General features: G+C 39.1%; 1 protein-coding gene across 1 annotated transcript; it reads left to right on the top strand.

The window, feature by feature from the left end:
- Positions 1-592: 592 nt before the first annotated feature.
- LOC102210250 (otoferlin-like) lies at positions 593-18,333 on the top strand. The gene is made up of 41 exons (XM_013911710.1): positions 593-638; positions 1,150-1,276; positions 1,657-1,711; positions 1,808-1,939; positions 2,034-2,096; positions 2,204-2,288; positions 2,378-2,537; positions 2,614-2,800; positions 2,919-3,105; positions 3,239-3,462; positions 3,735-3,843; positions 4,034-4,211; positions 4,352-4,472; positions 4,558-4,658; positions 4,743-4,833; positions 4,924-5,040; positions 5,152-5,304; positions 5,417-5,606; positions 6,316-6,440; positions 6,550-6,684; positions 7,586-7,747; positions 7,838-7,957; positions 8,054-8,215; positions 8,348-8,510; positions 8,598-8,671; positions 8,750-8,776; positions 8,905-9,024; positions 10,040-10,112; positions 10,718-10,836; positions 10,934-11,071; positions 11,183-11,314; positions 11,599-11,726; positions 11,841-12,011; positions 12,846-13,006; positions 13,322-13,464; positions 13,582-13,670; positions 13,819-13,917; positions 14,024-14,265; positions 14,432-14,610; positions 14,855-14,955; positions 18,153-18,333. Exons 1-41 carry the CDS (start codon positions 593-595, stop codon positions 18,331-18,333), a joined length of 5,370 nt encoding a protein of 1,789 aa, XP_013767164.1.
- Positions 18,334-18,418: the final 85 nt, after the last annotated feature.

Here is an 18,418-nt window from a genome sequence, read left to right as displayed (position 1 = left end):
CGGATAAATGAGGGGAAAATTGAATTTTCCATTGTCCAAGCTGTTAATCATGTCCTTACGTTTTCTTTTATCCTGGCACCTGCCCCACAGTGTGCCACTTCCAAAATTAATTATTTTAAGTGTATTATTTTTCACAATGCATGTGAAATGTATCCCCTCCAATTCATGTATTAAGGTCAGCCAATCTAAATAATTGAAAAGGCCCTTTTAAAGGGTAATCCGGGGTGTGGTAGTATGGTGATACCCTTCTTCTTACACACCTTCTGTGCTGTGTTCTGTCCTTACACTTGCTTTTTGTTTGCTGTTTGTTTTAGCATTTAATTTAAACAGTCCTAATAATTTAGCCTCTATCTGCAGCACAGGCCAATCGTAAAGTGCCATGGTTTATTCTGCTGTGGTTTTGCAGGTGTGTTACTGAAGAATGGGTTTGGTTGCTGTTTCTGGCAACAGAACATGCACAGAAAATATACAAAAAACAAAAAACGCACAGACCATTAGTTCACTCATATTGATAAAAAGAAAAGTACAAAATTGTTATGAAATTTTTATTGTTTTATTTTTTTCACAGAGCACTCGATGACTGTCGTGAACCATGAAGCGCAGTAAGAACCGTGGACAAAAGGAGGACAGAAATGGAGGTATTGGCCATCATAGATGATTAGGTCAAAATAACTCAAAACCTGAAGTATCCTGAATATAAAATACAAAATATCAGCTTTTATATGCCAATCTTGTTAACATTTTAATAGCCTAATAGCTATTTGGATATTAGATAATTAATCCTGCACTGTTGCTTCTAATTGGTAGATGTATCATATCAAAAGGTCAGCAGGATGGGTTTCAAATTATGTTCTATGGTTTCATCTCTCTGTGTCCTCTTGGTGAAAACAACTAGTATAATGTCGCTACTATTAATGGTGTAAGGAATTGGTATCAATCTGGGAAGGGTAGTATTTTGGCTTTATTTCCTGAAGTAAATACTGGACTGCCACTCTCACAGCAGTCAGGCTACCTGCTGTATTCTCTTTTGTCTCTGCTGGGAGAGGCTGAAGGTATTTTGGGGTCTTCTCTTGTAATGACATTCTTGGAATAAACGCTGCTACTAAAATAACACGTTTCCTCACTCTGTGTCTTTTATTTGATCTACAGATGAGCCAGCAATTTTGGAGACAGAGGACCTGGATCGCCAGGGCATGTTCATGGGAGGAGGCGTGGACCCTGACACCATCTCACTGGCCTCAGTCACAGCTGTCACCACCAACGTGTCTAATAAGAGGCAAGAGTTCTGTAGTGCATGAACAGCGACAGAGATACACACCCTGGATCTCTGTTCAAACTGTTCAAACTGCTGCCAACCTGCAAAACCATTCAGAACAATAAAAATGAGAACGAGTGGACTGAGGAACAGTTTATCCTAGCATTTGCTTCCACTACTGAAGTTTCCACCTCACTACACACTTGACTATAAACACTTTACGCTAGCTAAGTTGTGTACAATGCCGCTGTGTTTATTTTTTATCTTTAGTTACTTACCTATTTGTATTAATTCTAATTATTTATTATTTTTATTTTAATTATACATTGTATAATGACAATGAAGATCATTTATTTGCGTCTGTCTCACTCTACATTAACCACGTTCACATTGCGATGCAGGTCAAAGCCAGACATCAAGATGGAGCCCAGCTCTGGAAGACCAGTAGATTATCAGGCAAGGGAAAGTTGTTATTGAGTGTATTTATGTTTTTATATTTAATGTAGTGCCTCTTAAACAATAGCAGACAAACATTTGATTATTTAATTCCAGGTCAGTGTGACAGTGATTGAAGCCAGACAGCTGGTGGGCTTGAACATGGATCCAATGGTTTGCGTGGAGATTGGAGAAGATAAAAAGTACACCTCAATGAAGGAATCAACCAACTGCCCATATTACAACGAAGTGAGTCTGTCATTACATCATGTATAATAATTTATTAAAGTTTATTAAAAGGGCAACTGTGCATCATTGTCATTAAAACTCTTTTAATCTCCAGTATTTTGTGTTCGACTTCCACGTCCCTCCAGATGTTATGTTTGACAAAATCCTGAAAGTGTCTGTGAGTCGTCTCGTTCCTTATAGTTAAACGTAAAAGTCACTGATAGCAGTTCCTTTTCACAAGCGCACTAAACCCTGTGTTGTTTACTTCCCTAAACCAAACTATAGGTAGTGCACTCCAAAAATCTTCTGCGTAGTGGGACCCTGGTTGGAAGTTTTAAAATGGATGTAGGCACAATCTACTCCCAGCCTGGTAAAGAATTAATCGAGATCAGCTTTTTAAAAATATCACTACATTAATGATACAAATGTATTAATAAATATGCCTCCCTTGACTTGTAGATCATCAGTTTTACCACAAATGGGCTCTCTTGTCTGACCCTGATGACATCACAGCTGGCTGTAAGGGCTACGTTAAATGTGATATTGCAGTTGTGGCTAAAGGGGACACTATAAAAACTCCACACAAGGCAAATGAATCTGAAGAAGATGACATAGATGGGTAAATAAAACACAGATGTATTCTTTTTTTTAACATTTGAAACTAGTGAAGAAAATATATTAACTCTCTATTTCAGGAATCTCTTATTACCCGAGGGGGTGCCTGCAGAGAGGCAATGGGCTCGTTATTACTTGAAGATCTACAGAGCTGAGGGGCTCCCCAGAATGAACACCAGCATCATGGCGAATGTGAAAAAGGCCTTCATAGGAGAAAATAAGGACCTGGTTGATCCTTATGTCCAAGTACAGTTTGCTGGGCAGAAGGTGAGTGCTAACAAAGCTGCCATGCGTTCGTTGCCCTATGTAGCATTTTTTTTCTCATCCAGCTCAAAATCTAAATCTCACTGACATAACATAAGTTTACAATGTGCGATTGCTACAGGGGAAAACATCAGTTCAGAAGAGCTGCTATGAGCCTATCTGGAACGAGCAAATTGTTTTCACTGAGATGTTTCCACCACTCTGCAAACGTATAAAGATCCAGCTCCGAGATTCGGATAAAGTGAATGATGTTGCGATAGGAACGCACTTCTTAGACCTGCGCAAGATTTCTAACGATGGGGACAAAGGTGATGCAACTTTAAATGTTTGAAGAAATATCTTCTCCACAAATTAACTGCAGAAGATTTTCTTTTGACATGTCAGTTAGTTTTGCTCTTGCAAATTATTAGATTAAAATCCCCTTTTCTCTTTGTTTTTCAGGCTTCCTTCCGACTCTTGGGCCTGCTTGGGTGAACATGTATGGCTCCACTCGTACCTACACCCTTATGGACGAATACCAGGAGTTAAATGATGGACTTGGAGAGGGCGTGTCCTTCAGAGCCCGTCTGCTCATCAGCCTTGGCATGGAGCTCCTGGACACCTCCTCCCCTGAAATTACCAGCTCCACAGACGTGCAGATGGAGGGAATACCCAACATCTCAGAGGTGAATGCCTGACTGGATGGGCAGTCATGCAGATGGAGCCAACTGTTTCTCCTACTGATGGGTTATGTGCCTGCAATTACTGTGAATTATTAATAGTACCTGGTGTATTATTAATAGCTGTTTGCATCAATGTGGCTAAACACAGTGGTATCCCTCATATGTAATGAATTACAGTGCTTTAACCTTTTTTTTTGTTTTACATTGATGCCACCTTTATATAAGTCTTTATTCTTAAACAGATGATTATACTTGTCCATTTTTTGTTTTCACAGACTGCCACTGGAAAGGTTGAGGAATTCTTCCTCTTCAGTTCCTTCCTGGAGGCCACAATGGTTGATAGAAAGATTGGTGATAAGCCCATACACTTTGAGGTCACCATAGGTACTTTCCATCACCTCGTTGTCAGTTTTAGTGTTTAGCAGACTTTCTTTTGAGAAATTAGCATGCCTAATGACCTTTATTAAATATCTTTGCTGTAGTTTAAAAAAAATATAGAATCATATATATACTATTATTGTAGTAAGTACCGCATCTTTTATGGTTTAACTGTTAACATCATGGTTGTTGCCAGGTTATTATGGAAATGAGAATGATGGAGTTGTCAAACCAAAAACAAAGGGGAAGAAGGGTGATGGAGATGAAGAGGAAACTGAACTGATCAACAATTCCAGTGAAGAGGAGATGGACGACGATGGAGACCTGCAGTCAGTGGCAACAACCCCACCCATGAAACCTGTCATCACAGACCGGTCAGAGCAATAATATCACATACAATACAAAAGCTTTTAGTTCTTGCTTTGATTTAAAAGATTGTAAAAACAGTTTAGAAGTATTGATTTAGGTATTTTAAAAAACAACATGTTAGATATGCTCTAATTTTAATCCACAGAAACTATTTCCATCTGCCATATTTTGAGAGGAAGCCGTGCATTTACATCAAGAGCTGGTGGCAAGACCAGAGAAGGAGGCTGTATAATGCCAACATCATTGACAACATTGCTGATAAACTGGCAAGTCATGCATTAACTTAAAGCTAAGTTTGTCTAAGTCAACGCCAACATAATTTAAATCATTATCGTTATGTTGCTTTCATAGGAGGATGGGCTGAATGATGTGCAAGAGATCATTAAAACAGAGAAGGCCTATCCCGAGCGCAGGCTTAGAGGTGTTCTTGAGGAACTCAGCCAAGGATGCAGGTCCGTGGTTACAAACCTAAGCTGCACATGAAGTGTTTTTAATGATTGTAAACATTTGCACTCACCAAACCTTAACTCTTTCAGTCAGTTTCTTTCATTGGCAAACAAGGACCAGAGTCAGTCGGGCAGAACCAAACTTGACAAGGAGAGACTGAAGCTGTGCTTGTCGGAAGTGGTACGTAAACTCAAAAGAGTAATCTTTATTGTTCCCACCTATTGATTATATTTGTACTGTGCTAACTGCTGAACCTCTTCCTCCTTTTAGGAGGCCATTGGTCAGCAAGCTAAGACCATGAGGTCACAGGTGAAAAAAAGCACAGTGAGAGATAAGCTGAAGCTGGCTCAGAACTTCCTGTCGAAGCTGCGCTTTCTGGCTGAGGAAGTGAGATCTATGTCTATGTCTTTATTTACAAATAATCTTTTTTGATGCATTTGTATGTTCTATAGTGGTTATTCAGTAACATATTTAAATGAGGACTCATTCTTATTGCAGCCTCAACACAGCGTTCCAGATGTTTTCATATGGATGATAAGCAATGGAAAGCGTATTGCTTATGCACGTGTCCCCTCTAAGGACATCCTTTATTCCAGCATATACGAGGAGAAGGGAAAAGACTGTGGGAAAGTCAAAACAATCTTTCTCAGGGCGAGTACCTAATCTATTCTGATACAAACTCCCAGTCTATAATGAAACTTTTCCTTATCTGTATTCTGTGTTCTTCAGCAGCTAAAGTGTTTTGTATTTTCCTCTTGTAAAGATTCCTGGTAAAAAGGGCTTTGGACCAGCTGGGTGGACAGTGCAATCCAAGATAGAGATTTATCTGTGGCTGGGTCTGAGCAGGCAGCGCAAAGACTACCTGAGTGGCTTACCTAATGGATTTGAGGAAAATAAGTTGTCCAGAGGACCCGGCTTGCCAGCCTCACCACCCATCAGCCTCACCTACATGAGTAAGGCCATTTTGCAGCTCACCTTACACCAGCTTTTCTCATAACAGATATCTACCATTCACACTGTGGCTAAAGGGACAAATTATACCCATTCACAGCTGTGTAAATTTATTCTTCAACTTTACTAGATTAGCTTTGTGAGAATCTCAGTTCAAAATTATCCTTTACCATATAGTTATATTTACTCTTTTTTGTGGCCTTCCTCGCTTTAAGCCAGCTTTCTTCTGATTGGCTGCAGGTGGGTGGACATGCTATGCTCACAAAATAGACTCTGTTTAGATTGTCATAGTCACTATGCTGTCACCCACTGGATAGTGAGGTCTTGTCATGAAGCCTTAGAGAGATTTGTATCTTGGTATAAAACTGGTCTTTATGAGTGAGAGGTGGCTGTGACTGACATTAATCACCCATTCAATAGAAACTCATCAATCACAAAGTTTTCATTTCTTTAAGGTGGCCTTTATTGTCTTTCTGAACCTTAATAGTAACGAACAATCACACATAATTTCCAAACCATAACAGCACCTCCTGCTGGTCATTAGAGGGATTTGCTACTTGGCTTCACTTTACACCTGGAGCTGCAACCTGTCTTTTATATGGAGTGCATGGCAAAAAAAGAAAAAGTCTATCTCTAAATCTAACGTAGGCAAGAATTACATATACTGTTATATACTTCTATAGTCACTTATGAGATTTTACTTCTCTGTAGTGAAACAAATCTTCCAGCTGAGGGTCCACATGTACCAGGCTCGCAGCCTGTTCGCCGCTGACAGCACAGGTCTGTCCGATCCATTTGCAAGGGTTTTCTTCTCATCGCAAAGCCAAGTCACTGAGGTGGGCAAGCTCAAAAGTTTTTTTTTTTAATGAGATCACCTGTTAGCACTAAATTTTATGTACTTGAGAACCTGTTCTCGATCACTTTAAACGTTTTGTCTTCTCACAGGTGCTGGCTGAGACCCTCTGCCCCACGTGGGACCAGCTGTTGGTTTTTGAGAATGTGGAGTTGTTTGGGGAGGCCAGTGAACTGAGAGATGACCCTCCTATTATTGTCATTGAGCTCTATGATCAAGACACAGTGGTAAGGGTTATTTTGATATACAGAGGCCTCTCTGTTTATAATAATGTGGGCAAAACCTCGACAGCAGTCTTACCATGATCCTTCATCTTTATATGTTGAAATGTCTGACTAACCGAGTCACGAGAGACTAAAAGTAGCATGCGGTATACCCGCAATATTTTTATTTTTATGATTACATTTTTTTTGCATAAATGGTTGTGGGTTGATTTCATTGAGTTTGTCTTTGTCTCCATAGCAACCTGACATGAATTATATCTGAAGGAATTTGTTTGCTGACTGACTATTTTATATTATCTCCTGACAAAAACACCATTGTTTTGGATGACCCTTTGGATAAGTAGAGTGTGGATTGGCTTGATGTACTGTAGCAGCACTGTCATGTGTGCAGAGTAGATTCCTTTGAAAGGCATGCAAGAGGAATAAGATATGTCCATAAGGACCTGATGGACCCTCGTGATTAACTTATCCCTGTTGCATTCCTTTAAGTAAAACTTGTGCTTTTGTATGTGACCAACAGGATTTTTGACTTTTTTATAACCACTAACTGCAAGAAAGATTAAGTTGCTTTTGTTCTTTTTTTTTTTTTTTTAGAAACAATGATTAGATATTCACTCATTTTCTGAATGTGCATAAATGCATATCTGTTTTGCAGTTCACTGGTTATTTTAGGGATCTTTCATTGTTTACTTTGTCTTTTATCTTCAGTCCTTTTTATCTAGTGTGAAACATGTGCACCTTGAGCCATGTTTCTTCCTGCTAATAGGACTACTTACTTCACAATCAGCTCTCTAATTGCTTTTTTAAATGCACTCATTGTAATATAAACATTAATACGGTAAGCCAAGAAGAGCATTTTTTAAAATAATCAGATTTTTCACTGCGTCTGGTCCTTTGCTTTCAGGGTAAAGCTGACTTCATGGGCAGAACCTTTGCTAAGCCTGTGGTCAAAATGGCTGATGAGCACTACGGTCCCCCACGTTTTCCTCCCCAACTGGAGTACTATCAGATCTACCGTGGAAACTGCACTGCTGGAGAAATGCTGGCAGCCTTTGAACTGCTGCAGGTTAGCTTTCCAAAGTACAGACAACATCAACCCGTGAGCTTATGCTTCCATCACTTCATTTTCTTCATAGTTCTTTATATCGTCCTTTAGATTGGCCCCAATGGAAAAGCTGACCTACCTCCCATAGATGGTCCTACAGATATAGACCGTGGCCCAATCCTCCCAGTACCACTGGGGATCAGACCAGTGCTCAGCAAGTACAGGATTGAAGTAAAGACTTCAGAATAGCTTTGACTGTTAACTGACGGACATTCACTGAAAGAAAGTAAAACATCTGTAATGTCAGCTAACCTTTCTTTTCTTTAGGTTTTGTTCTGGGGCTTGAGGGACCTGAAGAGGGTGAATCTCGCCCAGGTGGACCGGCCTCGTGTGGACATTGAATGTGCTGGAAAGGGAGTTCAGTCTGCCCTCATCTCCAACTACAGGAAAAACCCCAACTTCAGCACTCTTGTCAAGTGGTTTGAAGTGGTACTGTACTGGCACTATTGATATATTTTTCCGTTATGCATTTGCGTTCAAACATAGAACTGAAGCTTGGGTTGGCTCATGTCAGCCACCACACCTGCTCTGCAAGAACTGACTCTGGATTTTCTGTGTCAGGACTTGCCTGAAAATGAGTTGCTTCACCCGCCGCTGAACATCCGAGTAGTGGACTGTAGAGCTTTTGGCCGCTATACTTTGGTTGGCTCTCATGCTGTCACCACTCTGCGGAAGTTCATCTACAGGGGAGCTGACAAGCAAGCCAACAACTGGTCCACTACAGGTATCAAATAACAGAAAAGTAGAATATACGTTTGCGCCACACAGTATTGTCTGACAGTTTGTGATGATGATTTTTTTTTTCTTTCAGAGGAAATTATTGTTGTCAGCATGGATTCTGAGCCTTCTTTTAAGAAAGTGGAAACTGTTGTCAAACTTGACTGTGTAAGTGTAACTTTTGAAAATTTGAAAATTATAGAGATAAAAAATACAAAGTAAACACAATCTGGTGTTCCTTTGTAGGGCTCTGATGCTGTGGTCAAAGTTGAGGTAAGTAGAGATCTGTGCTTGCTTGATTTATAAATCAAACTGCATTATTTTATTTCACGGTGAATCAAGATGTCTCAAAGCCTTAATCAAAAGATCTGTGTTACTTTTATACCAAGGATGATGACAAGGATGGCAAAGGGAAGAAAAAGAAGAGGAAGAAGGGTGATGAGATGGAGGAGGAGGAACTTGACGAGAGCATGCTGGACTGGTGGTCCAAATATTTCGCTTCCATTGAAACTTTGACAGAGGTAACAAGCCTTCTTTTGACTGATTATATAATGTTAACAATGTTGCAAAGTATGATGATGCAGTACTACACAAATTTCCCAAAGAGTTCTTAGCCAAAAACTTTGCATATATCGCCATTATGTGCAATGTGTCCTTTAAAAAATTAAAGAAACTGGTAAAAGTGGAGGACAAAATCAAAAGCAGCAGGCCTAAAGACTATCGTCATATCATTAAGAAGTAGGAAAAAAGGCCAGCAAGAAATCACACAGAATCTGGGAGATGCATCTCCTTAGGTCTATCTATCTACTGCTCATTCAAGCCTCATCAGAAATGCTCTCGGTGGAAGGATGGCTGTCAAGAAGCCATTCTTAAGGAAGAGAAACAGGGAGAAAAGGCTGCGGTGTGCCAAATAACACAAGACCTGAGCTGAAAATCAGTAATAATATGTCTAATAGGGTTATGAATTCTAATTTGAAGCTTTTGGATCAAATCATTGTCAGTATGGATCAAGGAGATCGGGAGAGAGGTACAACACTGAGACACTATCAGTCATGGACTGGCCATCACTCAACATTACTGATGCATTGTGGGATAATCTTTGCAAAGAATGGAACAAAAGGCAGTCAACATCCAGAGAAGAGCTTTGAATGTCCTTCATAAATCCAGGAGAACTATTCCTGAAAATTATTTAAAGAAATAACAAGAAATCTTGCCTAAGAGAGCTTTGGCTGTGTTGAAGAATAAAGGTGATCGTATCAAATATTAACTTTCAAGCTCATTCAATCTTTACAAACAGTTCTTTCTTTATATACAACATTTCTGTATTTGTTTTCATGTTTCAGTAAATCATTGCAACTATTTTCAAATTTCCTTTCAAAATAAAGGGCAGCTAAAGACTTTTGCACAGTGCTATAGATTGAATTTTTCTTCAAGACTTCATTTAGACTTAGTGGATCTTAACCTTGATACTATAGCTGATAAGTAGGAGGTTTTGTTTGGTCTAGACAGTTAAGAAATAGAGCTTTACTCTTTCAGTCACTCAAGGCTCAAGAGGCAGCTCTCTCAGACTCAGAGGACAAAGATGACATGGACATTGCAGATGGTGGAGGTAAAAAAAAAAAAAAAAAGAAACCTTAAATTTCTTCTTTTTGTCATCAGTTTTAAAATCCACTAATTGCATCTCCATATGTTTTTGTGTTTGCTGAATATTGTTTTTATGTGCTTTAATAAAAATCTGTGATGTTCATAGTTTGACATGTGTGCCTAAGTTTAAAATTCATCCTTTATTAGCTCACTAACTCTGTTGTTTTGTTCTACAGTGCAGTAGTGAACCTCATAGCCTTCATAGCCCAAGAATGCCTCCATGTAGATGCTGACATGAATCCAAATTTCCATTCGTAGGATAATTGCTTGTTTTCTTCTCCCGTACATGCATATTTGTCATATGCTAGCCATGAAAGTTGTCAATAACAAGACAGTGACTAAAAACACAAAGATGATGGAGCATGGCACACAATAAAGAATCAACCAATACCTACAGCTTACCTGGAGGATCCTGTCACAATACCAAGCATTCTCACTGAACTCTATACTTCAGGAGTTCAATGGCATGCTTGCTTTGTACCGTAATGGCAACTTTCATGTGGAATTCATGTCTCGAGCGCTCTGCTCCTTCTCCCTGTCCCTGTGTCCTCACCACTAACCTGTACTCAGATATCAAACCTGATGACTCTCCTGTGAAAGGCACAAAGAAGGGAAAAGGAAAGAAAGATAAGAAGAAACCGGCAGTCGACCCTTATGAGAAGAAAAAGCCAAAGCTGGATGAGCTGAAGGTATACAGTTGTGACTGCGACATACAGACACGGTCTTAGAAAACAAGTCATTCCAAACCTAATTTATGTGTTTACATATACACTTATCTGTGTTCAGGTGTATCCTAAAGAACTGGAAAGCGACTTTGGTAACTTTGAGGACTGGCTGCACAGTTTTAACCTGTACAGGGGAAAAGCCGGTGATGATGATGATCAGAATGTGACAGATGAAGATAGAATTGTTGGAAAATTCAAAGTAAGAAATTGTCTCTTCTTTTTCATTGATGATGAAAGTCAAAGCTCTTTAAATAATTCTTTCATATTTTCCTCTGAATGCCCTTTCATTTGTATCGCTGTGTCAATTCAGGGTTCGCTGTGCATGTACAAAGTGTCGGATGATATGCCAAGAGACATGAACTTTGATTCCAACATGGGAATGTTTAATAACATTCCTAGCAATGATCCCATTAACGTCCTTGTTCGGATCTATGTCATCAGGGTAAGCTATGTGCTCTGCTGTGAATATTTATTTCAATATCCTGGGAAGAGGTCCTTTAGCTCCTTTGAGTGCTCATAGTCAGGTTCATACCAAGGGTGCTAGCTTGTGGATGGTTCTGAGCTCTGCATACGTTAGCTTTAGCCACTTTGCCTTTGAGAGTTTCTTTCAAATACCCACCCACATTTGGAAATGTTTAAGGCTGACTGGCTGGTTACCGGTCATAGCCGAGAATGCTAGACTTACTTATTATTATCATACTCAAATTTATCCATTTTTTTTCGTAGGCAACTGATCTGCATCCAGCAGACATAAACGGTAAAGCCGACCCCTACATTGCAATAAAACTGGGAAAAACAGAGATAAAAGACAAAGAGAACTACATCTCAAAACAGCTGAACCCACTGTTTGGCAAGTAAGTAATTTTAGAGCATCATGGCCTTATCTATACGATCTTACAAGTTTTTATTTTTTGTGAATATACAGAATTTTAATTAAAACCTTAAAACTAAAATCTGTCTCTTATTAGATCTTTTGATGTGGAGGCCACATTCCCAATGGATTCCACATTAACTGTGTCAATTTATGACTGGGACTTGGTGGGAACTGATGATCTCATTGGAGAAACCAAAATTGACCTCGAGAACCGTTTCTACAGCAAACACAGAGCCACGTGTGGTATCACACGCGCCTACGCAATGTAAGGATCACACAATCTGTTTGACTCAAGTAGCATTAGCCAACATGAAAGCAAAAACAAAAAAAACCCCAGTACTTTAATTTGTTCATTTTCAATAGATGCACTGCTCTTCACCACAAACTTTACTACAAATTCAATCAAGTGAAAGCGTTCAGCTAGCTAACATTATAGCTCACAGCCACCATTAATAGTTAACCTGTTGCTAGTCTGTCTCCATAGATGTCAAGAAAAACCTAGTTCCTGTTGTACTTAAAACTGCTTATGATAAAGTTTGGAGCAAAGACATCATGATTTCTCAAGAAGCCCAACTGGGTAACAAGGCAATTAAATTCATCTCCAGAACTGGGCAACTTACATCAAATCAGTCTGGATCAGGGGTGTCACAAGCCAAGGCTCGGGGCCCAGAATTGGCCTGGCAAAGGCTTCTAATCTGGGCCACTGGATGGGTTTGTAAAATGTGAAGGAGGCATACATTTTGTACTTTTACTTTCATACGTTTTACAGCTTTTTCTGCTGATAAAGACATCCACATGGCCAGTTGTACTTTACCAAAGTAGTTAAGTCACAGTTAATTAACATAAAAGTGGGCTGTGGCCCATGATGTAAAATGAGTTTGACGTCCCTGGTCTAGATGAATTTGATTTGTGTTAAAGTCTTCCTTTAATATTAAACCCAACATATCTGTGTGTGTGTGTGTGTGTGTGTGTGTGTGTGTGTGTGTGTGTGTGTGTGTGTGTGTGTGTGTGTAGGTTTTTTACAGTTTTAAAATGTCACCATTTACTTTCATTTGATTCTAGTTTTAAAAATGTTGTTTTTTTTAACCCTTTTTTGTAGCCATGGTTACAATGTGTGGCGTGACCCGATGAAACCCACCCACATCCTGGCTAAGCTGTGTAAGGATGGCAAACTGGACGGGCCTCACTATGGTCCTGCAGGAAGAGTGAAGGTGGAGAATCGTGTCTTCATGGCGCCAACAGAGATAGAGGATGAAAATGGTATTCAATGTCCTTCTGTTTCTTCCACTTCATTTTCTCAGTAACTTACTAAAGAAAGGCAATATTGCTGTAGTGGGACATACTCTCTCCAATACTTGTTGTGTGCTTGTTTTCATGCTGGTACTACTGACAAACTGGTCTGATAAATGCCAAAAAAGTTGATTCTGTTCATCAACTTTTTGGCATTTACTTACCTTGATGATTGAGCACGCATCAAGTCTGATAAATGCTTAAACAGTTTAAAGGGAAAGCTTAATTTCATTTGCTAGCATTCGCTTTAAAAAATACATATATTTTTGTGATGATGTTTGTCAGGTCTGAAGAAGCAGACAGATGAACACCTTGCCCTTACTGTGCTGAACCACTGGGAAGAAATTCCACGAGCTGGCTGCAAGCTCGTCCCAGAACACGTGGAGACCAGACCGCTGCTCCACCCTGATAAACCAGGAATTGAGCAAGTGTGTAAACTTATTTAAATATGAAAACTTTTGATGAAAAAGGCTTGTATGTTGGAATTATCTTCTACAGATTATTTGCATATTGAAAAAAAAATCTCATCCTGTACATTTTTTTAGGGAAGAATTGAGATGTGGGTGGATATGTTCCCTAAAGATATGACAGCACCTGGTCCTGCACTTGACATTTCACCAAGGAAACCAAAGAAGTATGATTTCAACAGTCATCTTGCAGCTTTAACACACACAGTATAAAGTTCAAAACCATCTTAATGTATTTGAATAAATTATGCAGTTTAATTTGAGGTTTTTACCAATCACTATTGATCATTGATTAGTGTTTTTGCGTTTGTACAGGTTTGAACTGAGGGTCATAATTTGGAACACAGATGAAGTCGTTCTGGAGGATGATGACATCTTCACTGGCGAGAAATCTAGTGATATATTTGTGCGAGGGTAATAATGTATCTTTTGTTTTTTGTTTACTTGTTTATGAGCAGAAATCAGTCAAATCAGATTCCCGATACGGAAACATTTACAAACCCTCCCCCTTTTCTCACAGTTGGTTAAAAGGGCAGCAGGAGGACAAACAGGACACTGATGTTCATTATCACTCCATCACTGGGGAGGGGAATTTCAACTGGCGCTTCATCTACCCGTTTGATTACCTCATGGCAGAGGAGAAGATCGTCATCTCAAAAAAAGAGTCCATGTTTGCTTGGGATGAGACTGAGTACAAGATCCCTGCTCGTCTTAACCTGCAAGTGTGGGATGCCGACCATTTCTCAGCAGATGATTTCCTGGGTATTGTCAAAAATCATTAAGCTAAAAAACATCGCTACTCATAAGAGATTGTTTGTGAAACACCACTAACACAGCAGGCAACATTGTAAATTTAGGCATAATGACATTAAGATGGCTTAACCTTCGTACTTATTCGACATTTACTGTAGAAAAAATGTCTTCATAGGTGCAATTGAGCTGGACTTGAACCGTTTCCCACGTGGCGCCAAGACTCCCAAGCAGTGTACCATTGAAATGGTGACAAATGAAGGAGAGATGCCCATGGTCTCCATCTTCAAACAGAAGAGGATCAAAGGCTGGTGGCCCTTTGTGGCCAGGAATGAAGATGATGAGTTTGAGCTTACGGTCAGTCACACCAAAGCACCACCTGAAATTATGGTTCTAAATAGGGAATGACTCATTTTTGTAATGCTAATGCAAGCAGTAAAGCACACTGTTTCGTAACATATCTCCAGGATTAAATGTGTAGTTAAACCTTTGTGTGCACTGGTTCATACTGGTCTCACCCACGTTATAAAATGAGTTTGACATCTTTGCTTTAGGTAATAGCGTGAATCCACATCACTCATACTGTTTTTTGTCTTTACAGGGAAAAGTGGAAGCAGAGCTGCACCTTCTGACAGGAGAGGAGGCAGAGAAAAGTCCAGTTGGTGAAGGACGAAATGAACCAGAACCACTGGAGAAACCCAAGTATGAAGGATGTTTTCCTATCATCCATTCTTTTGATCTAATTTTTTCAGCGGCATGGTCCAGTATATTCTTTTGGCTTCTACATAAACCCCTCCTATAAACAGAAGCAGTCACATACTAAATGTTGTGTCCATGTACACATACCTTACATGCACAGACACATGCAGGTTTAAAGGTTGACAGTCCGAACAAACATCATTCAACAGGTAAGCGGAAAAAAAGAAAAACAGAGAACATAATAGATATAGTGGTAAATTGAATTGTTAAATCAATTGTTGTAAAAAAAACAACAACAAAAAAACACCTGTTACACAGTCATTAAAAAAACCTTAAAAAACAATATTAAACTTGCATAAAAAGCATTAAGAAATTTCATGAACTGAGGAAAGACAGTTGAAGGAATTTGCTTCAGTCAAACGCTGGACTTAGACCTAGGATCTTCTTTCTTTACATGGTAAGTTGCTGTTTCTTATCCTTATTTCTAACTAGAATTATTTTTCCCCATCCTGCTTTCTGCTTTATTGTTGTTTCAGGGAGTCCACTAACTTTCAAAGCATTAATTTAGTTTGTAGTAGAAAAACAGTAAAATGCTCCAAAGTCCTTAAAATCTGTAATACTGAACGTGCACATTTCTGTCCTTCTAGCCATCCTGACACCAGCCTTCTGTGGTTCCTCACTCACTAATGAGACCATTAAACAATTGTTCTGCACACAGTACAAGTGGCTGGTCATCAGGATTGTCACTGCTCTCCTGCTGCTGGCTGTGCTCACTCTTTTTCTCTACAGCATGCCCGGTTACATGGTGAAGAAAATGCTGGGAGCTTAAGATGTTCTGCACATGGTTCCAGCAGACTAATCTTAGAACTTTTGACTCACTCTCTCCTCCAAACTTCCTGTGCACTTTTTCTATTGAGCCAGCACTTTTAAACTAAATAAAAGCAATGAAGGAATACATTAAAATGTACAAAGTTATACCAAGAAAACAACATGCACTAAGAAAAGGATTCAGAAAACCATGTTCTTTAAGAAATCTACCAAATTAACTTTCACACACCCACGCTACAGTACTGTTTGGCCTGTTCATGCTGTTCATAAATCAATATCTTAATAATAGTGAAAAAAGTTGGTTGCCAGGTGGTTGCTAAGCATGTAAAATGCAATTTTTATGGATTTGAATGAGATGTTATTGTCATGAAAATAAAAGGATACATTGGAGTTGCAGGCTTAATACACGTAATTTTAGCTCATTGCTAAGTTAACAGGCAATGTGATGCGTCATACAGTAATATCTGGTGTAGATAAAAATCTGCAGGGGCACTTATGTAACAAATTTGGTTACTCGGCTCCTGATGATGTGTTTGTGGACAAAGAAAAACACACACACACGGATTTCTTTCAATATAGAGTTTTATTCCTGAAGTAGAGTTTTAATAAAAATGCTTTATAATGGAAAAGAAAAAAGAAGTATAGTCACTGGAAGAACGATAATCAAAAGCACCACCTCAACAGATGAAACAAGTTCATTTCTTCTGAGATATAAGAACTAAGCCTTGTGATGGATTGGCAGCCTGTTCAGAGCGTGGCATCTGAGATTGGTTTCAGCAACGCTCACAACCTTAAACTGGACAAGCAAAGGAAAATGGATGAGTGGATCCATGGATAAGTACTAAACATATAATGCACCTGAAAAAATAAAACAGAGAGGTCAGCAGTCACTTCAGAAAAGCAGAAGCTCATTTCTGAAATAAACCCCCCCACCTAATACCTTTAGCAGTTGCTTAAGTATATTTTACTATGGTAAAAGTGGAAAGAAAAAGGCTGCTAAATACAATATGTTGAAAAGGTAGAAGAATTATTTTCTAGTGTTTCTATTGGTGGCTCAGGAGGTAGAGCAAGATGTTGACTAAGTGGAAGGTTGGTGGTTTATTCCCTGGTTGAATCTGTATGCCAATATATACTTGTGATACTGAAGCCCAAGTTACTCCTGATTCATTCATTGGAGTGTGAATTGCAGATGGCCCCTCCTCCCTGAGTCTGGTTCCTGTAAAAGAGAGTCGTTAACAAACACCTGAATGCTCCAGACCAGCAAACTACCAAAAATAATGCTTTTATAGAGGTGCTCACATTTGCTGATGATCAATTAGCCAAGTGCATTTTGACTAGCATCACCTGGCTGCTACTTAACTCTTAATTCCTATGGAATCAGTTATGGTGTTAAACAGGTAACCAGTAACATTTGCTTGTTATATCATGTGGGTATTTCCATCATGCAAGTAATCGATTATTTTGCATATATGTGGGCCAAAATGGCTTTGGCTTCTTTAACGTCTTTTTACATCTCTGTACTCCACCAGCCGTCCAGATGTTGCCCTCCTCTGGTTCCTCATCCCCTTCAAAGCTGCGAAACACCTGATTTGTGACCAGTACAGGTGGCTTACCATCAAGATTGTCACTGCTCTTCTCCTGCTGGCCATCTTTGCTCTTTTCATATACAACATGCCTGGATACATGGTGAAGAAGATGCTGGGAGCTTAAGAGAAACAGCTGAGGTTTTTACCTTTTCAAAGACTGCGTGTTCAGTGATAACTTGTATTCTGTTGTGAATGGTTTCAGCTTTACAATATCATAAACTAACCACCGCATTGTTAAACAGGCGCTATCACAGTAACACTACTGATAATACTTATTACTTGAGTGTGTCTAATATTGTGTATTAATGTGTACAAATCATATTAGAGGGTTTTTTGTTTTTGTTGTTGCAGTTTTTCTTGTTTGTTGAAATAGTGTTTTCTGTATTTTCAGTGCTTGTTTTTAAAATAACTGAACATTAGTCACCTTCATATGTTGTACTGGTTTAAAAGTGAGTGTTTGAATTCAGTTTTTTGCTTTGCATCTGTGTATGATATTTTAAATTTGTGAATAAACTGAGATCTGGACAATCCATTTATCAGAGGGTTATGTCATCTCTATATGAATGCCTTCTTTGTTTAGTGCTCAATAGAAAACAAAAAAGAGTGCAGTGTTGTTTTGTCATCAGTGAGTATGAGGTTCAAATATGTTGGTTTTTTCTCATTTATATTTTTAATGTAGTACAAGCCAATTGGTGACAACCTCTAGATGTTTGGAAAGAAAATTGGTTTGTCAGTTATTTGATGTTATTTGTCTAACGCAGTGTTTATAACTCTGTACTCCACCAGCCGTCCAGATGTTGCCCTCCTCTGGTTCCTCATCCCTCTCAAAGCTGTGAAACGCCTGGTTTGTGACCAGTACAGGTGGCTGACCATCAAGATTGTCACTGCTCTCCTGCTGCTTGCCATCATGGCTCTTTTCCTGTACAACATGCCAGGATACATGGTGAAGAAGATGCTGGGAGTTTAAAAATAAACAAATAAACACGGTACTGAGTCTGTAATCCAGTGTTTTTGTATTTGGACTCTCTGGATTCTCCTTTATTTAATATTCA

Source organism: Pundamilia nyererei, unplaced genomic scaffold (assembly GCF_000239375.1).
Source record: "Pundamilia nyererei isolate P.nyererei 1_Seehausen unplaced genomic scaffold, PunNye1.0 scaffold00070, whole genome shotgun sequence".
Taxonomy (NCBI): Eukaryota; Metazoa; Chordata; class Actinopteri; order Cichliformes; family Cichlidae; genus Pundamilia; species Pundamilia nyererei.
Note: the sequence above shows the minus strand (reverse complement) of the source record. Positions and strands in the feature narration are given on the sequence as shown.